This window comes from Prunus mume, linkage group LG1 (genome assembly GCF_029339155.1).
Source record: "Prunus mume cultivar Tortuosa linkage group LG1, ASM2933915v1, whole genome shotgun sequence".
Lineage (NCBI taxonomy): Eukaryota > Viridiplantae > Streptophyta > Magnoliopsida > Rosales > Rosaceae > Prunus > Prunus mume.
This window is the reverse complement of record NC_142698.1, coordinates 28,771,450-28,795,700: the sequence shown is the minus strand read 5'-3', so window position 1 is coordinate 28,795,700 and position 24,251 is coordinate 28,771,450. Positions and strand designations below refer to the sequence as shown.

General features: G+C 37.1%; 4 protein-coding genes and 3 pseudogenes across 6 annotated transcripts in view; 2 read left to right on the top strand and 5 right to left on the bottom strand.

Moving 5' to 3' along the window:
- Positions 1-1,953: 1,953 nt before the first annotated feature.
- On the bottom strand, positions 1,954-2,702 carry LOC148921529 (shugoshin-1-like). The gene is made up of 2 exons (XM_089049101.1): positions 2,580-2,702; positions 1,954-2,226 (listed from the first exon to the last, which is right to left on the bottom strand). Exons 1-2 carry the CDS (start codon positions 2,700-2,702, stop codon positions 1,954-1,956), a joined length of 396 nt encoding a protein of 131 aa, XP_088905227.1.
- Positions 2,703-4,001: 1,299 nt separating this feature from the next.
- On the bottom strand, positions 4,002-6,795 carry LOC103326139 (putative RNA 3'-terminal phosphate cyclase-like protein; annotated as a pseudogene). The gene is made up of 5 exons (XR_016127178.1): positions 6,478-6,795; positions 5,582-5,691; positions 5,341-5,504; positions 5,036-5,206; positions 4,002-4,224 (listed from the first exon to the last, which is right to left on the bottom strand). The product of XR_016127178.1 is annotated as a putative RNA 3'-terminal phosphate cyclase-like protein (transcript).
- A 2,803-nt stretch (positions 6,796-9,598) lies between these two features.
- LOC107881410 (putative beta-glucosidase 17) lies at positions 9,599-13,750 on the top strand. Its single transcript, XM_089052886.1, has 5 exons — positions 9,599-9,886; positions 10,018-12,837; positions 12,973-13,047; positions 13,143-13,230; positions 13,403-13,750. The coding sequence occupies exons 2-5, from the start codon at positions 12,753-12,755 to the stop codon at positions 13,458-13,460; spliced, it is 306 nt and encodes a 101-aa protein (XP_088909012.1). The 5' UTR covers positions 9,599-9,886; positions 10,018-12,752; the 3' UTR covers positions 13,461-13,750.
- On the bottom strand, positions 13,744-15,433 carry LOC103327388 (uncharacterized). The gene has a single exon (XM_008229706.2). It carries the CDS (start codon positions 14,839-14,841, stop codon positions 13,744-13,746), a length of 1,098 nt encoding a protein of 365 aa, XP_008227928.2. The 5' UTR covers positions 14,842-15,433.
- A 265-nt stretch (positions 15,434-15,698) lies between these two features.
- LOC103326125 (SHUGOSHIN 2) lies at positions 15,699-19,221 on the bottom strand. The gene is given in 10 exon segments (XM_008228335.3): positions 15,699-16,297; positions 16,299-16,374; positions 17,070-17,130; positions 17,231-17,321; positions 17,397-17,441; positions 18,327-18,395; positions 18,486-18,509; positions 18,609-18,717; positions 18,919-18,956; positions 19,052-19,221. Coding segments are annotated over 10 exon segments (855 nt in total). The 5' UTR covers positions 19,199-19,221; the 3' UTR covers positions 15,699-16,102.
- The window catches only part of LOC103327340 (putative RNA 3'-terminal phosphate cyclase-like protein), an 88,934-nt pseudogene continuing 80,950 nt past the window's right edge, over positions 16,268-24,251 (bottom strand). The window contains exon 8 of the transcript XR_016125494.1: positions 16,268-16,374. The product of XR_016125494.1 is annotated as a putative RNA 3'-terminal phosphate cyclase-like protein (transcript). The remainder of the gene's footprint in view (positions 16,375-24,251) is intronic.
- On the top strand, positions 21,647-21,946 carry LOC103327379 (early nodulin-like protein 6 pseudogene; annotated as a pseudogene).

Genomic DNA, 24,251 nt, shown 5'->3' with positions numbered 1-24,251 from the left:
CCTACCAATCAATCCAACTAATGTTTTTATTGCACTACCCTATCGATCAATCAAAAGCTACTCTATATGATGACGAACTCAACCACTAACATTAGGGTGAGTTGAACCATATAGGGAGGAATGTGTTGTGACGGGAGTGGGTTAGGGCTAAGATTGGTTCTTTGGAATTTTTTTCAAATTTGAGGTGGGTTGGAGCACACACTCTAGTCACGTCTTAATCTGTACTTATTATACATGCAACAAACGTTTCGTAATGAGTTGAACTATATGACATGTCATGTTGTTAAACTCAGTCGATAATTATTCATCTTTTGAAAGTCACCAAATTGCATGTTGCATAACAAATCAAAACTCTTATGATATGATAGTGTATGAGACTATCTCATAAGAAAATAGAAAAGAAATGCTCAATATAGTCAAATATTTTTCAAAAGTATTGTGTGCAGGTATACATAAAGTTGTACGACTTGGAAATACTTTTAATACAATAAGAATTTTGAGTGCTCAATTACTTTATGAAAGAAAGGTGTAGAATTTTGGGTGCATTTTTTTAAAAAAATTAAATTAATTTTGCAAACAGTCCCGTGATCTAAAACGCGTTTTGGAGGTCTCGAAATCTGATAACATGACGGCCCGTTTGTCCTCTTCTCTTGCTCTTTTGCTTGCATGTGAAAGGGAGCCCGCTCCGATTCGCAGTTAGAGTTTAGTTGGATTGCGCCACGTGGCCCAATATGGTTTCTAAATTCTCAGAGAGAAAAGATGTTTGTTTTTGCATTGGGATTTGTGGAGCCCATGCATGTCCATACATACATAACATACTCCATAGATCATGTCGATAGCTTCAAAATGCTCACGAGGCCTTTTAAAATGTGAGCTCTTTTTATATTGCAGGTGAAATCTGATCCAAGATACACTTGTCCATCACATATATCGGTTACGCAAGGGTCAATTCGAAAAACGAGCTGTGTTACGAACAGTCGTTCACGCGTTATAAAAATAATATCATATTATAATTATAAGATTTTTATATAAAAATATATGAAAATAAAAAACTTACATGCTTAGTTGTTTTTATGCCGTTCTAGACCTCATTTATTTCTTGCAAGCAAAATCCTAAAATGTGTACTAGCATATCATTTAGTGAGCAAATTTGATAAAAATTATGGATCAAAAGGCTACCTTAGTTTTGATAAAAATTATGGTTCAAATGTGTACCGCCCTATTTTCTCCTTAGTTTCGCACGCCTCTTCAGCTTCAACCCCTACATCTTCTATGCCCTTGCATATGGTTTGACCATCTAAAATTTACCTAAAGTGAGGATCTTTTGTTGAATTTCAATACTCGATGACGACGTAACTTCAATTACAAAAGGAAGACATCCTCTGCATCTCCATGCTGATATCTTTAAAAAATAAGTCAGAGATGAAAGACGTATATACATTTCTAGAAACCACTAGAAAATTCAATTCAAAACAGAACCCACTTCAAAAAATAATTTCCTCCACCGTTTACAAAATTTTAGCATCTATAAGATTCAATCATATTCAACAACATGCTAAGAATTCCGTTGTGAGCATGCCAAAAGAGTTTTGCACAATGGAGAAGATGTAGAGGCTGAAGAGAGTTATTGACAAGAGAGTTAAATTAAATTAGTGTAAAGTTGTTTGCCACATGTCACAAAATGGAGGAGGAAACAAGGGGGCAGGGAATTTGGTAACAGGAAAATTGGACTCCGGCTTGAGTCACAACAACATATCTGATAAATCACCGTCAGCATAAAATAACGACATCGCAAGTTAAAAGAAACATAAAGATATGTGGATATAACTGTTCTAGTTGTACAAGCTCTTTTATGTTTGTTCCCATTTTTTTTTTTATTTTTATTTTTTGGAATTATACAAGCTCTTTTCAAACTCACTGGTATTCTCAAAATTCAGGTGCTTTCCCCAATGCTCACTCTGCTCTACGCAATTTTACATTGAGAGGAACTTCTTTGTAGGACTGAACCTCCTCAGCTGCTCTGCGTGGTGGTCTTCCGACTGAAGATCGCCTTGGGGCACAAGAATCTTCTTTCTCTTCTTTACTAGTAGATGAAATCAATGGAGTGGGACCACTATTATGCATTGGATTGTCTGGTGTGCGACTGACTGGAAATTTGACATCCTCCATCTCAAATAAGTTCTCTGTCTGCGAACTAAACCTAGCAGATTGCCTCCTCAAACACGCCTGAACAAAGAAAAATATGCATTAATGGGAAGCGTATGCAATAACTTGGCACATAAAGTACAGTTGTCAGATATGGGGAAACATCATGCTATTACTTATTGGATGACTGACATAATAATTAATACTCAAAAGTCTTGGAGTTATGTGGCTCGATAGAAGCCATGGATATGGAGATAATCCTACATAAGCAAGGTGATAATTCGTACCAAAAAAAGAAAAAGAAAAGAAGGGTGATAACACAATCTACAACATACGTATATAAGTTGGGTGGATCCACTACTACTAAAACGACGTTCTTTTGTGATAAAACCCTACGCCTAAGTTGGCCTGAGGTGGCTAAGTTGGGACCATACCGGTGCTGGATCAAGATTAGTACCAATCCCATATTGTTTCGTTGCCTTATAAGTGGTACCAGAGCCGACAGTTCGACTAAGACACGCATAATGTGATAATCTTTTCAGGTTGAAAAGACACATGGTGAAAGAGGAGACTTAGTGGATCCCTTGATCCAATAGGTGGAGCAGCTTGAATAAGTCCTAGGGGTGGTTAAAATCCCTAGCTACGTGGGCGAGCTCATGAAAAAATTATGGTTAGGAGGTAGAGTTGCAAGGATCAATGCACATCATTGGCTGATTGGTCCATGAATGCCATGGAGGGTGGGCAGCATGTGTGGAGATTGTTGGGGTTATGTGGCTCGATACATCCGCCAAGGCTTGAACAAACACTGTGTTAGACCTAGGCAGCTAAGTTGAGGAATTATCAGTGACGGATCGAGATTTAGTGGTCTCAAGTTGGTATGTTGCTAAACACAAAAGTATATCAAACATTAAATCCAGCAAAAGCACATCCTGAAATACATGATGCAGGACTATCTAAAAATATAAACAGGAAATTAAAACAAAACCTAGTAAGAATAGGAAAACAAAAGAAGTAACTACTAATTTAAAGGAACTAGAACCCTAGCCCAATTGACTAACAGGCCTAACTAATCTTAGAGAGCTTCGTAGATTCTCTTGCATCAAACTCCCCTGGTTGGAAAAGACTCGTCCTCGAGTCTAAACCGTTATCATCAAAGACTCCATGCAAGGCTTGAAACTGAATTATTCCTTTCCAAACAAAGAGGTATTTTGAATATTGGACCATTCTTGAACACTTAGGTTTACTCTCTTGCACCACTAGTCCACCAATATGTTGATAGCTCCTTACTGTCATGGATAAGAGGAGCTCTGTTCACACTCCTGTGGAAATGTCAAAACAGTTTACAGGAGTGCGAATAAACCGCCCCTTTATGTATAGTTACGCTCTTCGACTTCCTAGTCGATGTTTTTTCTCCTTCAACACTTGAAGCACCGCCATACACATGTCAATGTTATTAAACCACATTTAACTTTGAAAACAAAATTAGATATTAAATGGACACCTCGCCAACCATTTTAAGCCTCTAAATCCAAATATTTGCCAAACATGAAAAATCAATACACATCTCAACATTAACCTCTAAATAGGCACCCAAGAAAGCATGTGTACATTGATTATGTGTTACTAATGTGTACATTAACCTCTATATATATTCAACAAAATCTGAACTAATGTGTTAAAAATTGCAACAACTCCTACTTCTTAACTGGAGTTTATGTGATTGCTTCAGGGTTAAATAGCAAAAGATGTACAAAGACATGAAGTTGCAATCTTCCACAATTGTTGCATGGGAGGCCTTTTGACAATACTTTAGCATAATGAAACATACTGCTTGATATATAGAAAATCATATACCTTGTATTGTGACTATCACGAAATCTTTCTAGATAGGTTCCTCAAACCACAGCCCACACACTTGAGAATAACAGTACTTGTGGATGCGCATGGCGTAATGACAAATTTAACTCTGAGAAAATCATTAATGTTTCTGAGCGTATCTATCCCATAAGGAGAGAGCTTTCCGACCCGAACTTTTCAAACATCTTGGGGACATAATACACAAAGAAGAAACAACAAACCCTACAAACCGAGATGGCAGCAAACTCACTATCAGAACATAAACATAAATCATAAAAAGGGAGGAGGTGAAAGGCACCCATCTTTAAATAATATATTCTACTCTAGCATTTCATTTTTATAGCAATCATAATTCATTTCTTATAGAAAGTGTGGTGTGCCAAATCACCCTGCGTGGAATAAACAATAAAAGACAATTCATATTTCAGTGGTTATGTTTGATTGTTACTATGTAAAACATTTGGCTGGTATCCTCACAGCAGCATCTCTTCTATGTCCTCATTTGACAGATTCAGAAGACTTTGGCTAGGATTTCAAAATCTTTTCATTTGGATATTGCTTTCTCAAGGTTCTTGTTTGTTGTTTAAGATGTTGTTGCATCCGTTTGGCTGGAGTAACAATTATCAATTTTAATATTTTCAATCCAATACTTTTTTCATAGATAGCAAGAGGAAAGACATAGACCATGAACAATGATTATTAATCATTTTAGGTTAACAATAACTCCTTATTGTTGTTATCTTCATTTGACAAATGGGAGTGATTACTGAAATAGAAAAAAGTATATCTAGCACATGCCTTAATAAAATCATAAAGGAATTTCAGGGGTCTTCCTCAGACTAAAATTTTGCAAAATCTTCCATCTAGGACAACTTTTCCCTTCATTTCATCCATTTCTAGAAATCATTTTCCTGTTTTAGTGCACACTTCCCTAATTACTGTCCTATGGTGTGAAGGTTCTAAAATCAATAAAAATGAGAAAGTACAAGAATTAAGTCTATAGGGAAGGAGCACAATACATAAAATAACTAACCTGGAGATTTGAATCTACCACTCCGCCCTGCCCAATCTCCCCAAGCAGAACAGAAGCAATTTTCAAACTTCAGATATTTGTTCCCCTTGTGCATGAGAAATAGTTGTATCAGCAGAGATATAGCAGACAGAGGTTGTTTCCGCAACTAGTGACATTCCATAACCATGTGACCTGCCATAAAGTCATTGTTGTCTATATGAGTGGAAGTGTACTTATAGCATAAACCTCAAAAAAACACATTCACAATTCCATCAAATACATCCTGACATTAGAGAAATATAACAATATCTGGATGGAAAACATACTCTCCAGCTAGTGGGCCAACTCTATGGTCAGTAAATATGTGAACGTCTGGAAGGAAGAGATGAAAAGACTCTGCGAGCTGCATGTACCATTGAATTTTCAAAGTGCATGGAAATGTAACACCTCTAATCCTCTTAACCAACCCCTCATCAGTCCAGGTTACTCCCTGTAGAGCAAAACATATAAAACAAAACCCAACAAAATGAAGAAAAAAAGATTATCCCATAAGTCTCAAAAGCTCACAGTCAGACTTTGAACAACTGGGATTGCCACAACGACTTCACCACCGCCTTTAGGAGCGCATCCATGACTCTTTATTTCCAGCTCCAATCCTTCTGAGGGAACTCCAAAGCCTTTTAAAATGAGAAAGGTAGTAGACCGGAAGGTATCAATAAATAAGTAAATAACTGAAAATTTGTGCTGTTGGAAGAGTGGTTATGGTTATATAAAAGAACCATGATCTTAAAGCAAGAAGACATTGTCAAACTCCTGTTCTTCACTTAGACCGAAAGCAATATGAACTCAAACGCACCATAAAAATAAAAAATAAAAAATAAAAATAAAATTACATCTATGCTAGAACTAGATAGTTGGGTTTGTAAGATTGTAAGTGTTCAATAAATTAGTTGGCTAGAACCGATTGTTAATATCCCATCAACATTGTAAAATTGTAAGTGTTCAAACAAACTGATTGCCAAAAAAACAAACTGAAACTGAATTCTTAATATTACCAAAACTATGTCATTACCAAGTGCCAAAGTTCAGAACTAGTTACAAATATGCAGTTTTCAAAGTCATAGCAATGATGAAGCAACAAGGTTTGGAATTAGCAGTGAAAAAAGTGGCTACCTTTAAGCGTAATGGTAATGGGTTTCTTGGCAAAGAGGCCAAGCAAAATCAAGGCCTCCAAGAAATACCCAATAGTGCCGCTCTAAACCACAGTCGTGTTCCAGTTTCAACCGACCCATCACTATCCCTGGCTTGAACTTAAATCCAGTGCCTACCCAAACACACTGAACAAAAATAGCACTCAGAACTATACGTACACACACACACACACACACACACACACATATATATATATCCGTATAATATAATGTATGAAAAAAAATTAGTGTTTGGGGAGGGCTACTGGGTACCAGTGTCGTTGATTTCGAAAGAACAGCCATGGCAGACCAAAGCGAGCAACTTGACGAGGGAGACCTCGTACTTGCGGAGACCAGGCCATGTCTCGTTGGTTCGTATGTCGTGAATTCGAATGGGCGTGAAGGTGAGTGTAGACAAGACAAGCTGTTGTCTTAGGTTTTGACTTCCAGATAGCTTCTTGTACCTCGTTTTCTCCATTTTGCTTCTTCTCTGCTCTCTGCTCTCTGCAGTCCTCTTTTGTGCTGTTGTCTGGAAACAAAATTAGAAGCAGAGCAATTGCTGCTCTGGTATATTTTGATAAGCAGTTTTCGTTTGAGATGTATATTTGTACCCACAAATTCACTCAACATACCCACAAAACTTTGTTTAAAATTTGTGGGAGATTTTCTAAGAGCATCCACAATGATATTTAAATTAAGAATATTGGTCTCTACAACTAACTCCATAATTTGGAGAGTCATAAATGTTTTAACTCTTTTTTAATTGGTCCATCGTTAGATTAAATATCTCATTGAATAAATTAAATTATAGATTCCTTTCTCTCTCCTCAAATTTAGGAGCTCCTAGAGGACTCCATATTTTAGGAGATGGATATGTGGTTAGAGTTGCATTTTTACGATTTCTTTCTAAAATTTATCTAAGGAGGTGGTTTAGGGAGCCTATTGTGGATGCTATAATAAGTATTTAAATTAAAAATTGGTTACATACTTCTAATTTCGATCGTTAGATTATATCTAAATGATTACCAACACATTTAATGAATGTAATGCAATGACTAAGATTAAAAGTATGTAACTAATCTTTTAATTGGAAAATCTCCCAAAATTTGTAAAGCTGAATTTATGTAGTTACTTTTGCAAGGGAATGGAGTTCAAAAGCTCTATATTCTAACTAGGTTGCCCAGGCTAGTAAAGTGGATTTATAAAAGCATCTCCAACCGAAATGCCAATTATAAAGTGGCAAGTTTCAATCCAAGAAAAAGACATTTTAAGCCTTCCAACCGTGATGCCAAATCCTAATTGGATTGACGTCCTTCACTTTTGCTGTCAAAATTGATGCCAACATGTTGAGACGTCTTTTTGTTTTTTATTATTATTTTAATGCTGAGCCCACTTGCTTCTCTCCTCTTTCATGTACAGTTCTTAATCCTATTTAATATTTTACTCTTAAATACCGAGCTCACCTGCCTCTAAAAATAATAAAATAAAATGTATATTTGACATTTTGGTTGGATGAAGAGTTTTACAATATGTCAAATTGCCACATCAACTATCAAATTTAAATTTGATGTTTGATATTTGACATCTCTCTTGGAGATGCTCTAACTAAGCAAGTTATTAAAGTGATTGACTTTTTGAGTTAAGCCTAGTCAAGTAAAATGTGGTGCCACAAAGAACACCCTGTAACATTGAGTTAGTAGGACCCCACCCCTCCAAAAAACTGAAACGGGTGGGTAGCAAACACAAAACTCAATTTGTTTGATTGGGGAGCATCGGTAATGGTTTCCTTAAACTACAGCTCTTTAGATAAATTTTAGGGAGGAATTGAAAAATTATAACTCCAACCATGCTCTCTATCCACCTTCCTAAAATATGGAAACCTCTAGGAACTCCTAATTTTGAGAGAAAATAATTGCTTGTGGCTTCCTATAATTTAATGCTGTTTGTTCTATTCATATTTTAAACTTTTAATTAATGCTAATTATTTTTTTTTATAAGAGATGGACCAATTATTTTGAATTAAAAATAATTATAGTATTTATGATTCCCTAAATTAGAAAGTATGATTGGAGTTCAAATTTTATAGAGAGCTCCTAAAATAGTTTTTTTTAATATTTTAATATTTATAGTGTTTTTAGCTAAATTTTAACTAAAAAATAGAGAACATCATTGTAGATGCTCTTAGGTATCATATGTAACATCCCACATGGACCAACAGAGAGGGAGTGATGTGCCTCATATGTACATGCCTATCTCCATCTAGCACAAGGCTTTTTGGGAGCTCATTGGCTTCGGAGTCATGGGAACTCCGAAATTAAGCGAGTTGGGGTTAGAGCAATCCCAGGATAGCTGACTCCACTAGGAAGTTGCTTGTGAGTTCTTAGAAACAAATCCGTGAGGGCAGAGAGGGGGGGCCTAAAGCGGACAATATCGTGCTACAACGGAGCCGATCCCGGAATGTGACACTAAACATGATACAACCCCACAAAAAAAAAGATATTTTATATTTTTAATTTTCATATATTTAGTTTTTTTGAAAGTCTTCTCTTAACACTAGCCCCTTGGCACACACACATGAAAGTCTTTTCTTAATATAATTAATGACAAATTTAACTCTAACCCTTCGTTTGGATGAGGAAAAACAATTCGAAATTTAGTTAAAAGTTGGGAATTTACGAGAAGAAATTGACAATTCCCTTGTTTGACAAATTAAGCTTAGAATTTATTAAATGACGCACGGAAAAAATCGTGGAAATTGGAGCATCAAATTCCCGACTTTAATTTTCATCATAAATAAGCGTCATTTCATAATTTCCATAGTGTCATTTACAAAATTATATTTACATTTATATATAAATCCAAATATCGAAATCTTCAATTACCAGAAATTGAAATGATGGAAATCAAAATTCCATGATTTTAGAATTCTATGTAATTTTCAATTTTTTCATCCAAAGGGAAGGTAAGAGAATCATTGATGTTTTTAGGTGTATCTATCTCACAAGAGAGCTTTTTCACCCGAACTTTTGAACCATCTTGGGGGACATAATGCACAAAGAAGAAACAACAAACCCTACAAACCCAAATGGCAGCAAGCGGCGAAGTGCATGCAGAGAGAATAATATAATATATATATATATATATATATATATATATATAGAGGATCCTAAATAATATTTGAATCACAATAATGATCCAAACCATCCATTGATATTCATTCATAGATCATCCTTACAAAAATTAGACAAATGAAACCGTTTCGGTGTTTTACAATCAATGAACACGAAATGGGCAATGGGATTTTTGTAGAGATGATTTTTAAATGAGTATCTACAAAATACCGCCGAAAAGACTGTGAATATACATATGAAATTAAATCATATCATTTGTGGGGAAATGGAAATGGCCAATGGGATGTGTACCCGCCGAAAAGACTGTGAATGAAGTCGCCCTTTCGTGTCCATCCTTCTCCAAAAATGAAAAAGCATAGAAAATTCACAGGGCACAGAGAGGAGAGAGAGAGAGAGAGATGCAATGCCTGAACGAGACGAGAGAGACTCTCTCTCTCTCTAAAGCCGGGATATTTTCTTCTTGGAGAAGCAGCGCGACCTCAACCCTTACGGCGACGATGCCTTCGCTCGTCTACGCTGGCGTCAAACACAAAATCTAAGCTGCTCTTCAGGTTTGTTTGAATCTCGTCTGTTCTTCATTCCATTGTTTCTGTTTGGTTGCCGAGAAAATGTAACAACGGAGAGACAGGGGAAACGGAAAGATTTGAGTGCCTGGTGTTTGATTGTGTGCTGAAATGTGCAGAAAGCCGAGATGGGTGAGTAATCGGGTTGTGGCGGTTGCAACGAATGTGGAGATTCGACGGACCAAAGCTTGATTGGTGGAGGAAGTTCCTAACCTGCCGAAATTGGCTCAAGAAAAGGTTTATCAAATCATCTGTTTTTTTTAAATTTTTAAATTTTTAAACTTATGTATTTTTAATTAAGCTTGAATGTTAGGAAATACGTCTAATTAGATATGATTTGGTGGCTGTGGGTCACCAATTAGGCTTTTTCTCCAATTGTTTCTTGGTTTTGGAAAAGTGGTGTGGATTGGGCCTCTGTTGCTCTCTGTCTATCCATGATGCACAACAAGAGTGTTGTTCTTGAAGTACTAGACTAGAAATAGGATAACTGTAGAAGAATCTGGAAGGAACTAGACTAGGAAGTCCAATTGGCATTTCCTCTTTCTTATACAATTTTAATTCTGAAATATTAAGATTAGTTGGAGAAGTTTTTCCGCCCTGATAGAATGTTGACAATTGGAAGATATCTTACTGATTTAGATAAAATTTTGGCATATATATGTATATTTGACCCATGATAGAATATCATATTTAAGCGCGCGCCTAATTTAATTGAATGGGGATTGACAATCCATGGATGAATACATCAATAGTTGTACCTAACATCTGATTTTTCATTAGAGTTGAAAACAAGCAGTTGCAGCTCATATAGTTTAGCTGTCAAGATTGTGTTATTGGATTGCGTTTGTGTGTGTGCTGCATTATGCTTAATAAAAATTGTTGGGAGCATTCCTATCAGTCACTTATCAAATCTATAGTTGTTTAATCGTGGAAAAGGGTATCCAAAGAAAAAGGGAATCAAGCTTTTGAGAAAGATGTTTAACCATTGTTGCAAATGCAATTGGAGCCTGCAAGCATGTTTGCAATTGTAAATGTATTTATGTATGTAAAGTATGTTGGAGAACCCTGCAGCCATGCTTGAACATGTGTAGTTGGTGCCCACCTGGGGATCAAATTCTAGTAGGAGAGTGCTGCTAACAGCAAATCAGGTCAGTGTGGCGTTTATTTATCATTTATGTTATTGTATCTTGAGCAGGAGTAGAAATTCATAAACAATCAAATTTATAGAGGACATGCACTTCAACTTTGATGACTGAACTTGTTAGCATTAGAAAATTTAATGGTGCATAGTTCTTTGGGTAATATATTCATTTTCCATTTCTTGTGATAACTATAGCTAGAGTTGAGTTAGGCAATGAATCTGGCCTTCTTCATATTCTTCTACTTGTGCTACAGAACATATCTGCTCAGCTTCAAATACCAAAGCCCAATGACAATGAACTTTAGGTCATTAGAAAAACTCATCATTACCACCTGGGTGGGATTCAAATACTGGTTTTAGTAGCGTTCTTACTGTGCTTTTTTCTTGCATATGAGACAACAACACCTGACATGGAAAGAAAGTGAGACTGCTTCACCTGAAACTGCTGGAGTAGTCAAAGAAGAGGCAAGTTCTTCTGGTAGTGTCTTAATATCATAGGATGATCAGTCAAGCAGTGATCATAATGTCAATGAACTGCATGGGGCACGAGTTGATCTGCTTAAACCTATGACCTGTGAAGGCAACCAAATTTCTGATGGGGATCAAATGATATGGGAAAACGGGTAGTTTCACCAAGGAATGTCAAGTTTCTGAAGAGATCCAGAGCTACAGTTCTGTGAAGGTTGCAGATGTCAGTCCAAAGGTCCAAAGTTCTAGTGCATCTGATTTGAAAAGGTCTGATGCTTTGTCTGACTCTAGAATTAAAAACCAAGCAAAAGATGATGGTAGTAGATTTAACACAAATAGTAGGAACCCACATGTGGAAGATGCACAAATGCTGGCTTTAGGTGGAAGGATAATAGATGACATGAATGATGTTGACCTGAGCAGTTCAGCTCTAGAAAATTGTCAAGTGGTGATAACTGATTGTGGAAACGAAAAACCTGAACAGCTAGACCTTCCAAATTCCTGCTATGTTGGAGGACAGGTTTTCCAGGAAAATAAATTGCACTTAAATGATTGTGTTTGGGTATTTTCCCTGAAGAATCCCAGCAGAAAAATGTTCTTCAATTTGTTGATTCAAAAGAAACAGAAGGAACTGGTGCCTGCAGAAGTGAATCAGAAATTTCCAGAACCCTTTCCCTAATACCACATGGTATGCTTGATTTCAGTTCTAATGTCGCAGAAATAGTGGAGTCCCAGAATGTGGATAATATTGCATCAGTATCTGAAAACTGGTTGAGAGTTACATCCTGGACTCACAGTCAAGGAATGACTTTCAGCTTCATTGTCAAGGCTGTTCTTTGAAATTGGATAGTGTGGGAGATTTCACGTCCAAGCTAAACATGAAAGTACAAGTTGAGGGTGGCTCTGTGATAAAAGACGTAATTGTGCCCAAAGATTTCGGAACCAAAGATTGCAACTCACCTGTTGAAAGTTGCTCTGGTGTTCCTCAGTTACAGATTGAAAATGACAAAAGCGATTACCAACAAGATACTTGAGTAGAGCAGAATAATTTGAAGAGTGATAAGTTGAGATATTGGTGTCATATGAGAGTACCAGGATACTAATCCTGGATCTTGTTTGAATGGAACCTTGCTTGCAAACAACATTTCCTGCAAGGTATTTGGGGAAATTGTTCATGAGGTTGGTTTAGATGACTGTGATGCCTGTGGAATTGAATCAAAGAGTTCGAAGTAGCAGCAGCAATGCATGATGGCAATCTTTGGTTCCGGTATGCATTCCTTAGGAACAAATGCATACCGGTTCTCCATTTCCTGGGCTAGAATTCTACCTGGTATGGTGCCCGTTTTGTGTTATCTTAATTTGGTTTATGGTTTAATCTTGGTTTTTGTTTGATTTGTTCTGTTGTTAATCTGGGCTTTTTACAACTTAGTTTAAATTGGAAATGATCTTCTTGAGCCATTCACAGATGGGATGCTCGGCTCAGTCAAGCCAATAGGGATCATCTTTTATAATAAACTTATAGACCATCTTCTAAGCAAAGGTAGCTGCGCATACATGAGCACTATTTACTAAGTAAGTAGTAAGTTAGTAGCCAAATTAAACAATATTTAGTCATCTAAGTCTGCTACCATGCAGGAATAGAGCCATTTGTGACACTTCACCACAATGACCTGCCCCAAGTACTAGAACAAAGAGACGGGGGTTGGCTCAGTCCGCTATTAAGGTACGAGTAAAACTATTTGCACAACATCTACTAATTAGATTCATATATCAGTGATCCATAAATGTGGTTCAAATAGCAATATTCATTACGGTGTTCTCTGCTATGATAAGTGATATAACTATGTCAAGCTTTTAGGAGTTCTCAAGAGTTCATTCTTTCACTGTTGGTGCAGGGAAGAGTTTGCACCTTTTGCCTCCATATGCTTTGAGAGGAAAAGGCTGACTACTTAAAAATGGAAGTTGTATGAATAATAAGCTGAGCAATCGAGCTGGTTCTGTGGGTCTTATTAATCTGGTCTTGATTAAGGCCGAAAGGCATTTGTATTTAGTCTCATAACTTTATTTCCTCTCTAATTCAAAAGCAATTTAAAACCAAACGAACATAGGAGAAAAGTAAATGGCAGTCTAATATCTGTCACATAGTTTACTACAGAATAAAGGATGTATATTTCGCCTGTTCATGAAAAAATTACATCTAAACTTACAGCCAGTTACACTTGTACAATATATCTAATTAATCAGCCATGATTTCCTCCATAAAGGAATTGTAAGTCTGATCCATAAAGGAATTGGACCAGTAGCCGTTTTGGTCTAATGGTTGGCTGACCACATTATGAACATCATCGAGCTCTGCAAAGGTTGACAAAGGCTCTGCATCTGCTGCCAATAGTTCATCGACGTCGATAAATAAATTTGGATCCTCATAATCATCGGCATTCATATTATATTGCCCTATTAATCCTGCAAGTTCATCGCTATTATACTCAAAATTACTCAGATTGCTGGTGGCTGCTTCTGCTGGTCCGTTAATTTGATCAACACAAGGCTCTTCTTGGCTTTCAGCAATCTGAGGCAGTTGCTGCGAGTGTAACAATGGCGGTTCGCGGTCTAGTTCTGTAAAGAGTTCATCAATGTCGAAGCTTTTATAATTGGTGTCGATCAAATATTCTTGATCATAAGTGGTACTCTCGTTGATCATCAACTGATTCCTCTCATCATTCATAATCTGCGGCCCCACTGAATTTTCAGTTTTCATCTCCTTTGTAGATTGATCTCTTTTCATCTTCTTGTTTGATTGATCTTGAGACGAGCACTTCCTCTTTTTCCCAGACTTGTCCATATTGCCCTTCCTTCTCAGCCGACAAATCACAACGTCAAAATCATAGCAATTACTACTTGTGCCGTTCTTGGAAGCCTTTCTGAAAAGGCTATATTCATCCAAAAGCCACACCGCGTGATCCTCCGAAGCATTCCCGTTCTCGTACCGGAATTTCCGTTTTCTCCCTATAACATCAACATTTTGGTAGGTTTCGGTTTCGCTCCAAGTACCGCGGCCAGTCTTGCGTTGGATGCGCAAACCGTTTCTCTGGAGCTCCGAAACGAAGTACAAGTCTTGATCCGTAAGTTGATCTCCTCCGTAATCTCTCCAAATTTCTGAGGGTTCTCGTTTGTTGCCGAAGAGGTTGCACTTGTGGATAACCTTGTTGTATTGCGGCATCGAGGTCAGAGGCCTTTTCTCCACCACCATCTTGTAGAGAAAGGAGCCGATGATTTCTCTGTCGGTGGGGCGGAACCGGAAGCCGAGCAGCTGTGTCACGCCGGAATTAGCCATGAGAAAGAGAGAGTTGGAGAAAAGACCTTCACCACACAATCTTGTCGAATGACACCGATTTACCGTAACGAATTCCCCGAAAACCTAAAAAGGGTTATCAAAGAATCGGATTTCCCTTCGCTGGACGTGTTCATATGCACTGCTGATCCGTGCAAAGAACCACATAATCTTGATTTAACTCTTGCCCAAAGGAGGAAGACTGTTCTTGTTCAAGTGAAGTGCGCAAGAGTGTATATTTATAAGCTGAGTTACTTGGAAACAAAGAAACCCGTTGGAGAGAGAGAGTTTTCCTAATTGAATTGAATTTTGGTCAAAGATTTGGTCAAACAACCACGAAGGAAGCCATTGCCTTTTACCTTTTTTTTGGTCAATCCATTGCCGTTGGATCCAACGGACGGGTGCTGCTCTTATGATACCTTAATTTTAATTTTTCGGCGTTTTCGCATGCTCATTGCGTAGAGTTGCCCTTTATTTATTTATTTAATTACTTTGTTTTTTTAAAATAAAATTTTATTTTAACGTTGGTTGATATGGAAGTCCGAGGCTTAGATCGAATCCGCATCTAAACTCAAAAGTCGAGCAATCAAGTCCAAGTCAGAAGGTCCCAAATACAAGTTTTGATAACTGGCCTGCAATGAATTTTTGTGTGGTAAAAAAATATTTTTTCAAAAATTTTGTGTGCAGGTACAAATAAAGTTGAAAGATACTTTAATACAATAGAATTTTGGGTGCTCAATTACTTATGAAAGAAAGGTGTAGAATTTTGGGTGCATTTTTATTATATTAATTATAAGATTTTCATATAAAATTTTCACAGTAATAGTAGATGTCACTTCTTTTATACAAAAACCAATAAATGATAATAATTTTTTTTTTCCCATTAGAAAAACTGAATGTTGCTTACATATTAATCATCACATTGGAATAAAATAACGACATCACAATGAACAACACCACAAGTTTATTTTTTTGGAATACAAGCGATATTCTAAACTACAAGAGGGAGGAGGGTTTCTCACACACACACACACACACTATCATGATGCCATGTGGGTTCGAACCTGAGACCATTCATATGCAAATTAAGTCTCTTTTTTCACTGGACTAGATCCTATTGGCAACACCACAAGTTAAAAGATACATAAAGATGTGGATATATTGGTCTAGTTGTACAAGCTCTTTTATATTTGTTTTTTTTTTGAATTATACAAGCCCTTTTCAACTCACTGGTATTCTCAAAATTCAGATGCTGCTCTTCTGCTCACTCTGCTCTACGCAATTTTACATTGAGAGGAACTTCTTTGTAGGAATGAACCTTCCCAGCTGCTTTGCGCGGTGGTCTTCCGACTGAAGATCTCCTTGGGGCACAGTTTTCTTTCTCTTCTTTACTGGTACATGAAATCAATGGAGTGGGACCACTATTACCCATTGGATTGTCTGGTGTGCGACTGACTGGACAATTTGACATCCTCTATCTCAAATAAGTTCTCTGTCTGGGACCTAAACCTAGCAGATTGCCTCCTCAAACACCGCCTGAACAATGAAAAACATGCATTAATGGAAAGCGTATGTAATAACTTGGCACATATTACATATGACAAACATCATGCTATTACTTATTAAATGTCTGACACAATAATTAATACTCAAAGTGTTGGAGTTATGTGGCTCGATAGACCCCATGGATATGGAGATAATCCTACATAAGAAAGGTGATAATTCAGACCAAAAAAAGAAAAAGAAAAGAAGGGTGATAAATCTACAACGTATATAAGTTGGGTGGTCCACTACTATTAACAAGACATTCTTTTGTGATAAATCCCTACAGTGGCTAAGTTGGGGACCATACCAGTGCTGGATCGAGATTAGTACCAATCCCATGTTGTTTTGTTGCTCTATAAGTAGTACCAGAGCCGACAGTTCGGTTAAGACACACATAATGTGATAATCTTTTAAGGTGGAAAAGAAACATGGTGAGAGAGGAGACTTAGTGGAACTCTTGATCCAATAGGTGGAGCAGCTTGAAGAAAAGTCCTAGGGGTGGTTAAAATTCCTAGCAAAAGTGCATCCTGAAATACATGATGCGGGACTATCTACAGGGATGTAGACTGTAGTACAGATAGGCTAATGGCATTTGAAGTGTCCATATCTGAGTCCATTTTCAGAAATACATGATCAGGACTATGTAGAGGGTTGTAAAATCAACATAACACCACTCGGGAACTAACCTTTTATTTTCAACCTTCTCTTTATTCTCAACCTTTGGGCATGCAGTAGACGGCCCCATTGCTGCAAGAATTCGCAAGTGCAAATGTTAAAATGTTCGGTGCAACAGAAAGGGGAAGAGAAAGAAATATTCCAATGAGAAAATTAGATCATCAAAGTTTACATCGACTTCTTGTGACGCGTCTTTTGTTGTCATTACATGGTTCACCATCATTATCAGCTTTATGCAAAGCTGCCTCATCTACTTCCTTGAGCTGGAAAAATAAATGAGGTTAAGTGATAGAATGTAAGGGCTTTAACTACATACAAATTCATAACTGAATGGTTACCTGAGATACCTGAGACTCAGTATTTTGACATTTCTCTGCTTTTCCCTGTAATATGAGGGGTATATTATAAAAGAATCAAACAAAAATATCATTGAATTGAAACCTCTGACTCAAGGCATGACTTCATATAGAATGACAACAGAATCAGATTTCCTAAAGCAGAACAGGTCACTGATTGCTGCTCATACATGCAGAGCAGGTGAAGAAGTTAGTGTAGTAGCTTCTAAATACTGGCATTTACTCTTCTCAACTTCATCATTGTATAGCATATACTATAACATTGTTGCTGGTTATTTTCAGTTTACTTTTCTTATTTTTTATTTTTTATTTTTATAGGAACTGTATGCACAGGAAGTTACTAGAAGACAAAGCCTTGTGCTAGAAGTGGAACAACAAGGCTTAACTAACGCTTCTATTAAGTAAGCAAACAATTACTTAAGAAAGAAACAACAGTATAAAGTTATCCTTAGAACAGATGTAGAAACACCAAAATAGGCATGGGACAGTTTCCAAGCCTGCTTTTGGGGAATGCTTATTGAAAAAGCAGGAAACAGAGATCAACTCTATCCATCATGATGAATTATAAAAATTTAAGCATTTGATAAATATTTCAGAATCAGAAGTGGAAGAATTTCTGATCAGTAATAGTCGCAGCTATTTTTGAGTGCCAACAAACAAGCCGGAGAAGAAAAGGAGTGAGAAGGAGTTATAAAAGTAAAGCTAAATTATATAAGTAAATTGCCATTAGTTATCCATAAAAACTCAAGAATATATAAGTAAACAGCAGGAAAACTTGCAGTAACAGTTCCAGCAGATATATAGTGTACACAATGTATGTAAAAAATTGGTATTGGTTTTAGTTCCACTGAACTTAAAAGTCAAGATTTCGATTGCATTCCTATTTATATACAATGCTAGATAAGGGCTAACCTCTATTTCTAGATTCTTTGCTTTAAGTAAGGCATCCCTGCAAAGAAGTTCATGCTGTAGTGTTTTTACCTGGTATTGACAAAGAAAGAAGTCTAAGATATTATGAGAAGTGAGGACTTCACAAACATAGTACCTACATTCAGTTATTGACAAGCGTACCTTTTCTCTTCCTAAATTAAGCTCCTGTAGAATCAATAACAGAGAGTAATTACCAGAGACACTTAGGCACTAAGATTAATGTAGAAAAGAGTTTAGGCACTAAGATTAATGTGAAAAACACACCGCTAACATCCGGCTGTTTGATTGAGCAAGATTCAAATTTTGTTGCTGCAATTTCTGAAGACTAATCCGCAGTTTCTGCAACTCAGCTCCACTTAATTCAACGATTTTACTGTTCAAATATAATTAAAGGAAAACCCTTCTCCATCTCAGAAAAATTGAGCAACATGCCAAAACCAAGACATACCAAAGAAAAGGGAACAACTTTGAGTGTCATCGTTTCTATTTCAACCTACTCTTGTACTTCAATTTCCCGGGGCACAATCTCAGTAACCAAACAGAAAATAAAAATTGAAGAACAATAGAAGGATACTTCCTTTCCGAGACAAGTCTCATCAAAGTCATTCTTTCCTGTTTCAGAAGTTCACAACACAAAACCCACTAAGAAAATCTAACAAAAAATACGAAAAGAATAAAAATCGAAGAGGACCCAAGTGAGATTTTACCCTCATGAGCTGGTCAATGTAGTCCTTATCAATAGGGCAATCTTCTGGGGGCTTTTCATCTTGGCTAATAGCTTTCGCAGTCTGCAAATTAGTGATGTCGGTTAGCTTCTTCCGCATCATGCTACCCAAAGAAGATCTCTTGGCCATTCTCTCACTTCTTACGTTTGAAACTTTAATTTAACTTCAACAATCACAATTGGGTTTTCAAGAAATGTGGTCCAAACATGAAAAACAGAGATTTCTGGGAGACAAAGCACTTCAATTGAAAAGAACCCAGATGGGAATTGGGAAATTAAACAAACAAGCAAGTGAATTGCGGAGGATTAAAAGACCGCAAAGTAGAGTTTTTTTAAAAGCACAAATGGCTGTACTTTTTGAAATCTGGGAGGGAAACTAATCAAATGGCTGAAGAGTAAAGATCGAATAAAACCCTAATTTTATTTCTTTTGTCGCTGTGAAGCAAAAAGTTGGGTTCTTCTGAGCAAACAGAGAGAGAGAAGAAAGGAAGGGAAAACAAAGAGGAAAGCAAAGCAAAGTGGCAAAGTATGTATGTTCTGAGTGAGGTTCGGTTTCACAACGGCTTTCCGAAGCCAAGGTGAGAAAGCTATCCGAACCTGATTTTGAATATTACAACGAGCCTAGCCTTGTTCTTGGAATCAACTACCAATTTTTAGCTACATCAATACTTTATTTTTGATTGAAAGCTAATCCCTATAGTTGTAGTTAAAAATAAAAATAAACAATTAAGTGTGATTTTGGACCACACCGTGTCACTGTCATCCTGTCCAGTGTCTCATTTTAATTTTACAAGATGAGGTGAGGGCTGTCATATTTTTAAGTAGATTTTTCACATCTCTTGAGAGACATCCTAGTAAAACTTATGAAATCTTGATTAAGGGCGAAAGGCATTTGTATTTAGTCTCATATCTTTTAAAACTAACCCAACAGTAAAAAAAATCCTGCAATTTAAAACTAGGTAGTTGTTGCTCTGCATTTGTCTCCAATTACATAATACATGAGAAACTTAGTGAGGTATGCTTCAAAACAGGATCCTGACTGGCAAAGTTGTTAGCGTATCAGGGCACTTTCTTCCTGATTCTTGACCATTCACACACGAAGACGTGCAGCTGTCTATGCAGCTTACTTGCTAGTTCCTGGTGGCCATCTCAAGCACGGCCAAGGGGGGCCCTGGCACCAGTTTGGGTCCCTGCGCTGGACCTGCTCTAATGAGTTGAGTTTTGCCCATCCATTTGCGCCGCAGGTCTACCAACCTGTTCAAAACATAGCACAATTGGTTGGTTATGCAAGGCAGTAGCGGCAAACAAAATGGAAAAAGAAGTAGCAAAACAATTTAGCACCACACAATTTAGTTTTGGGAGAGTACTTAAAAATAACAGCACTCAAATCATGCACAATATTAAATTAATACTAAGTTACTAACATCAGTTTGCAAGTTTTAAGATATGACGCAAGTGAAGTGATGATATTGGAAACGAGGAAGGGGTTTATTGCCAAAAAAAGGAGGAGGAACAAGGAGGCACAAACAAAGCCCAACTAGTTACGTGACAGAAGTTAAAAGCTAGGGAAGATCTAGAGTGATCTCAGACATCTGACCAGAACGAGCAGAAGAATTCTAACAACACCAGATTTTAACAAAGTATTTTGGATCAACTTCCCCACACAGCAGACTAGTAAGAAACCATGAGATCCGCCTGCCTATCACTACAACAAAGTGGCTTAGCATGCAGTTTGAAAACGCAAACTAAACTTTACCCAAAAGAAAAAGAAAACAGATAACACTGAGAAAAATAAACGAGGAACAAAGCTTGAAACCTTAATTAAAGAGAAAGCAAGCAGTGGCGGAGCTGATCTTCTACACTAGGATCGAGTGGCGGCCTATATATACTGGGAAGGGAAGGAGAGAAGGTGCTCCTTTTAATGAAAATTATAAGAAGACGAACTCTTGTATATATAGACACCAAGGAAAATAAAAAAGAAGCTAAATTTTGCTTGGTGTCTATATATACAAGATCTGAAATTTTTGGGCTCATCTTCTCATCCAACAGAATATTACTTACCTTAAAACAGGAATCATGGTGGAGATAAACAAGTCCTCTAGCAATACCTTGAATAATAATGAAGCGTTTAGCCCAATCAAACACTGCTCTTCTCATTGGATCTAATCAATACACCCATTGCCATTAGAAATGAAATCAATAGTCTCCCTGAGTTCGGCAAACTAGGATAGGAAGAACTCAGACATTATCAATGATACTGAAGAAAGATTAGGTGACAATGACAAATTGCAGCCAAACATAAAGGGCCAGTGGAAACTAACCCAATAATATCATATCCAAGCTTTTGTTGAGCTTTACAAGATTCTTGTGCTGGAGTTTGGAGATCAACAGAATCTCATTCTTCAACTCTTCGATGCCTTGCCCTGAGCTACTAGATAGTCATTTTCGGAAAATCGGCCTAGGCGGTGGGCGCCCAGGAGCTAGGCGGCAGCCTAGGCGGGAGGCTTTTATTTTTATTTTTTATTTTTATAGATATTGTTTTTCATGGACTTAGATTTCAACTACCAAACACTCGGTGATGGTGGTGACCCAGGACGAGTACGAAAAATGCCATTCTGCGCATCCCATCTTCTTCTCCAACAATGGTGCGACCGTGTTCACATTGGACCGGCCTGGTTTGTTCTATTTCATTAGTGGGGTTTCCGGGCACTGCGAGAGAGGCCAGAAGATGATCATCAAGGTCTTGGAACCAGCAAGCCCACCTCAATCTGCTGACCAGAACGAGCAGAAGAATGATGCTGCAGTTGCAATGGCCGCCATCACTTCTGCAACTCTCATGTCCTGCATTATGTCATTTGTGGGGGTCCTTTTCTTCTAATTGCAGTGATCAGCGATGGTTACTATATTTTTCTTGTGGTTTGTTTCAGCACGGATACTCCGATTTAGATCCGAATCCCGTGTCGGATATGCTATGATACGAGTCGTCAACGGATACAGACTTTGATGCACGGACAACGTGTATCCGACATTCCGGACACGAGTCGGATACTCGTTTTAGAGGTTTTGAGAGGGAAAATAAAGAGGAGATAAGCTTTAATTGTTGCTGGTTGAAAAATTCGAAAAGTTTGCCAGCCGTAGGTCTACTTTGCACGATCATACTCCAAACACTTCTTCTACTACTGTATCTCTATCTTAGTTTTTTGTTATAAATGGTTTGATAACTATATATTAAATGATCTTAATATATATTTTTAATTGCCATATCATATCATAATTTTTAGAGATTTTTCGTATTACCGTATTCGTATCCGCTTTATGGGTGAGTTGAAATTAAAAGAGTGTAGGACTGGAACTTATTGAGATTATGAAAATAAATTTGTTTCAAGTATGATATTTCTCTATTGAATTATTATTATTTTATCATTTTTTTGGGTATAGATTTGTTTTAACTCTTGAACATATTATTTGCATCCATCTTAGTACAAACCATAAATGAGATAACTCTCGGAAGCTAGGGTTATTGGTTCGAGACTTGGATTTAGGGTTTGGAATACTAAAATAATTTTCTATCATTTTTAAATAGTTGAAACCATATTTTGAAACCACTAGTCCAGAACTCTATCCCTCTTCCTATTTTCACTGGAGAAAACTATGACTTCTAGAGTATTAAAATGAAGACCTATCTTATGTCTCAATTTTTATGGGACACAATTGATGGTGGCTTCAATAATCTAGAAAATCCAACCATGGAACAGTTGAGGCAACTAAAGAAGGATCAACAAAAGGATGCAAAGGCCTTATTTGTAGGTAAGATTCCAGTTCTCACCATGTTCGATCGGAATACGCTTTAGTGTACCATCTAAAGAGATATCCATATATCAGAGTTTGTCAAATACATAATAAGAGATACCCGAAATACATGGTCAAGGGTAATAACTCTGGAAAAATAAAACTCTAAATGGGACAATAGATACTCGGGTAATAGCATAATAGTAATGGATAATGCTCTAAACTACATTTGTCAATAGACAAAAATCGAGGAAAAATAATTATAAAAAAAAAGAGAAAAAAGAATTTAAAAAAAGGACCCCAGTAAAGTCACGCGGCTATACTTTTTTTATATAAAAAATAATTCGGAGTATTGGGGCACCCGCCTAGAAGGAATAAGGTACCGAGCTAGTATAAGAGCTCCACTGCACTAGATGGTTGGACCTGTTAAGTAACTGTGTTCAATTTTGTTATCATATCTGTTTAGTCTATTCTTGTATATTCCTATTGCTTGTATGTCATGTTATATACTTCAGGAATGGAGAGCACACGTTGCCTAGCTCATTTGTCTATCTGCTTATGCCACACAGTATCATATGCTACAGAAACAGCAAATCTACGTGAATCAAGCAACAACTTGCAGAAGTAATAACCCCTAGCCAACATGAACCACAAAAGGATACTGTAATGTTTCATTCAACAACAAAGAATCATACGTCGTATTTGTTTCAAGAATCAAACTAAAACCCCAAAAGTGTGTACTTTGGAACCAGAATATAAGACAAACCCAAATCAGCAGGATGGAAGATCATCTCCGGCACAAGGAACCTTTCATTTGTCAAGTCAAACTCCTGCCCAAAAACAACAAACACCACTCAGAAGTAGAAAACAAACACAACCAGTTAATGGTCAACACTGAACAGTGGCAGTCGTGTAAATTGAGTAACAACTAATGACCAAAGTGTACTTCCACTTTTATAGTGGTCATTTTAATAAGCCAACAAAAAAAACTAAAAAATAATAATACGAGAATGAAACAGTCAGTAAGCCAGATGGCGTTGCAGAGTGAAGACAAAGTGATAGCAAAAACCAATGAATATTTTAATCAATAATTGGATGAGACTGAAGAGTGATGAAACGCTCTTCCTTCCTTAAACAGACTTTCAAGGGAACCAAACCCAACTTGGAAAGCCGTGTTCGTTACTTCCCAAAAAAAGAAAAGCCGTGTTATTTGCAAAAGGTTTCTTATTTCCTTTTTTGGGTCATACTGTTCTTTGCAAAAAGCTTGAACTGCTCAGTTTTGGGTTTTTCTGTTTGGCTTCAAAGGAAATTCAGCCTCAAGTTTTGTACTTTCCAGTACTCAGGTCAGTTGTGATATTTCATTTCTCGGGAACCAAACAAGAATATATAGCATT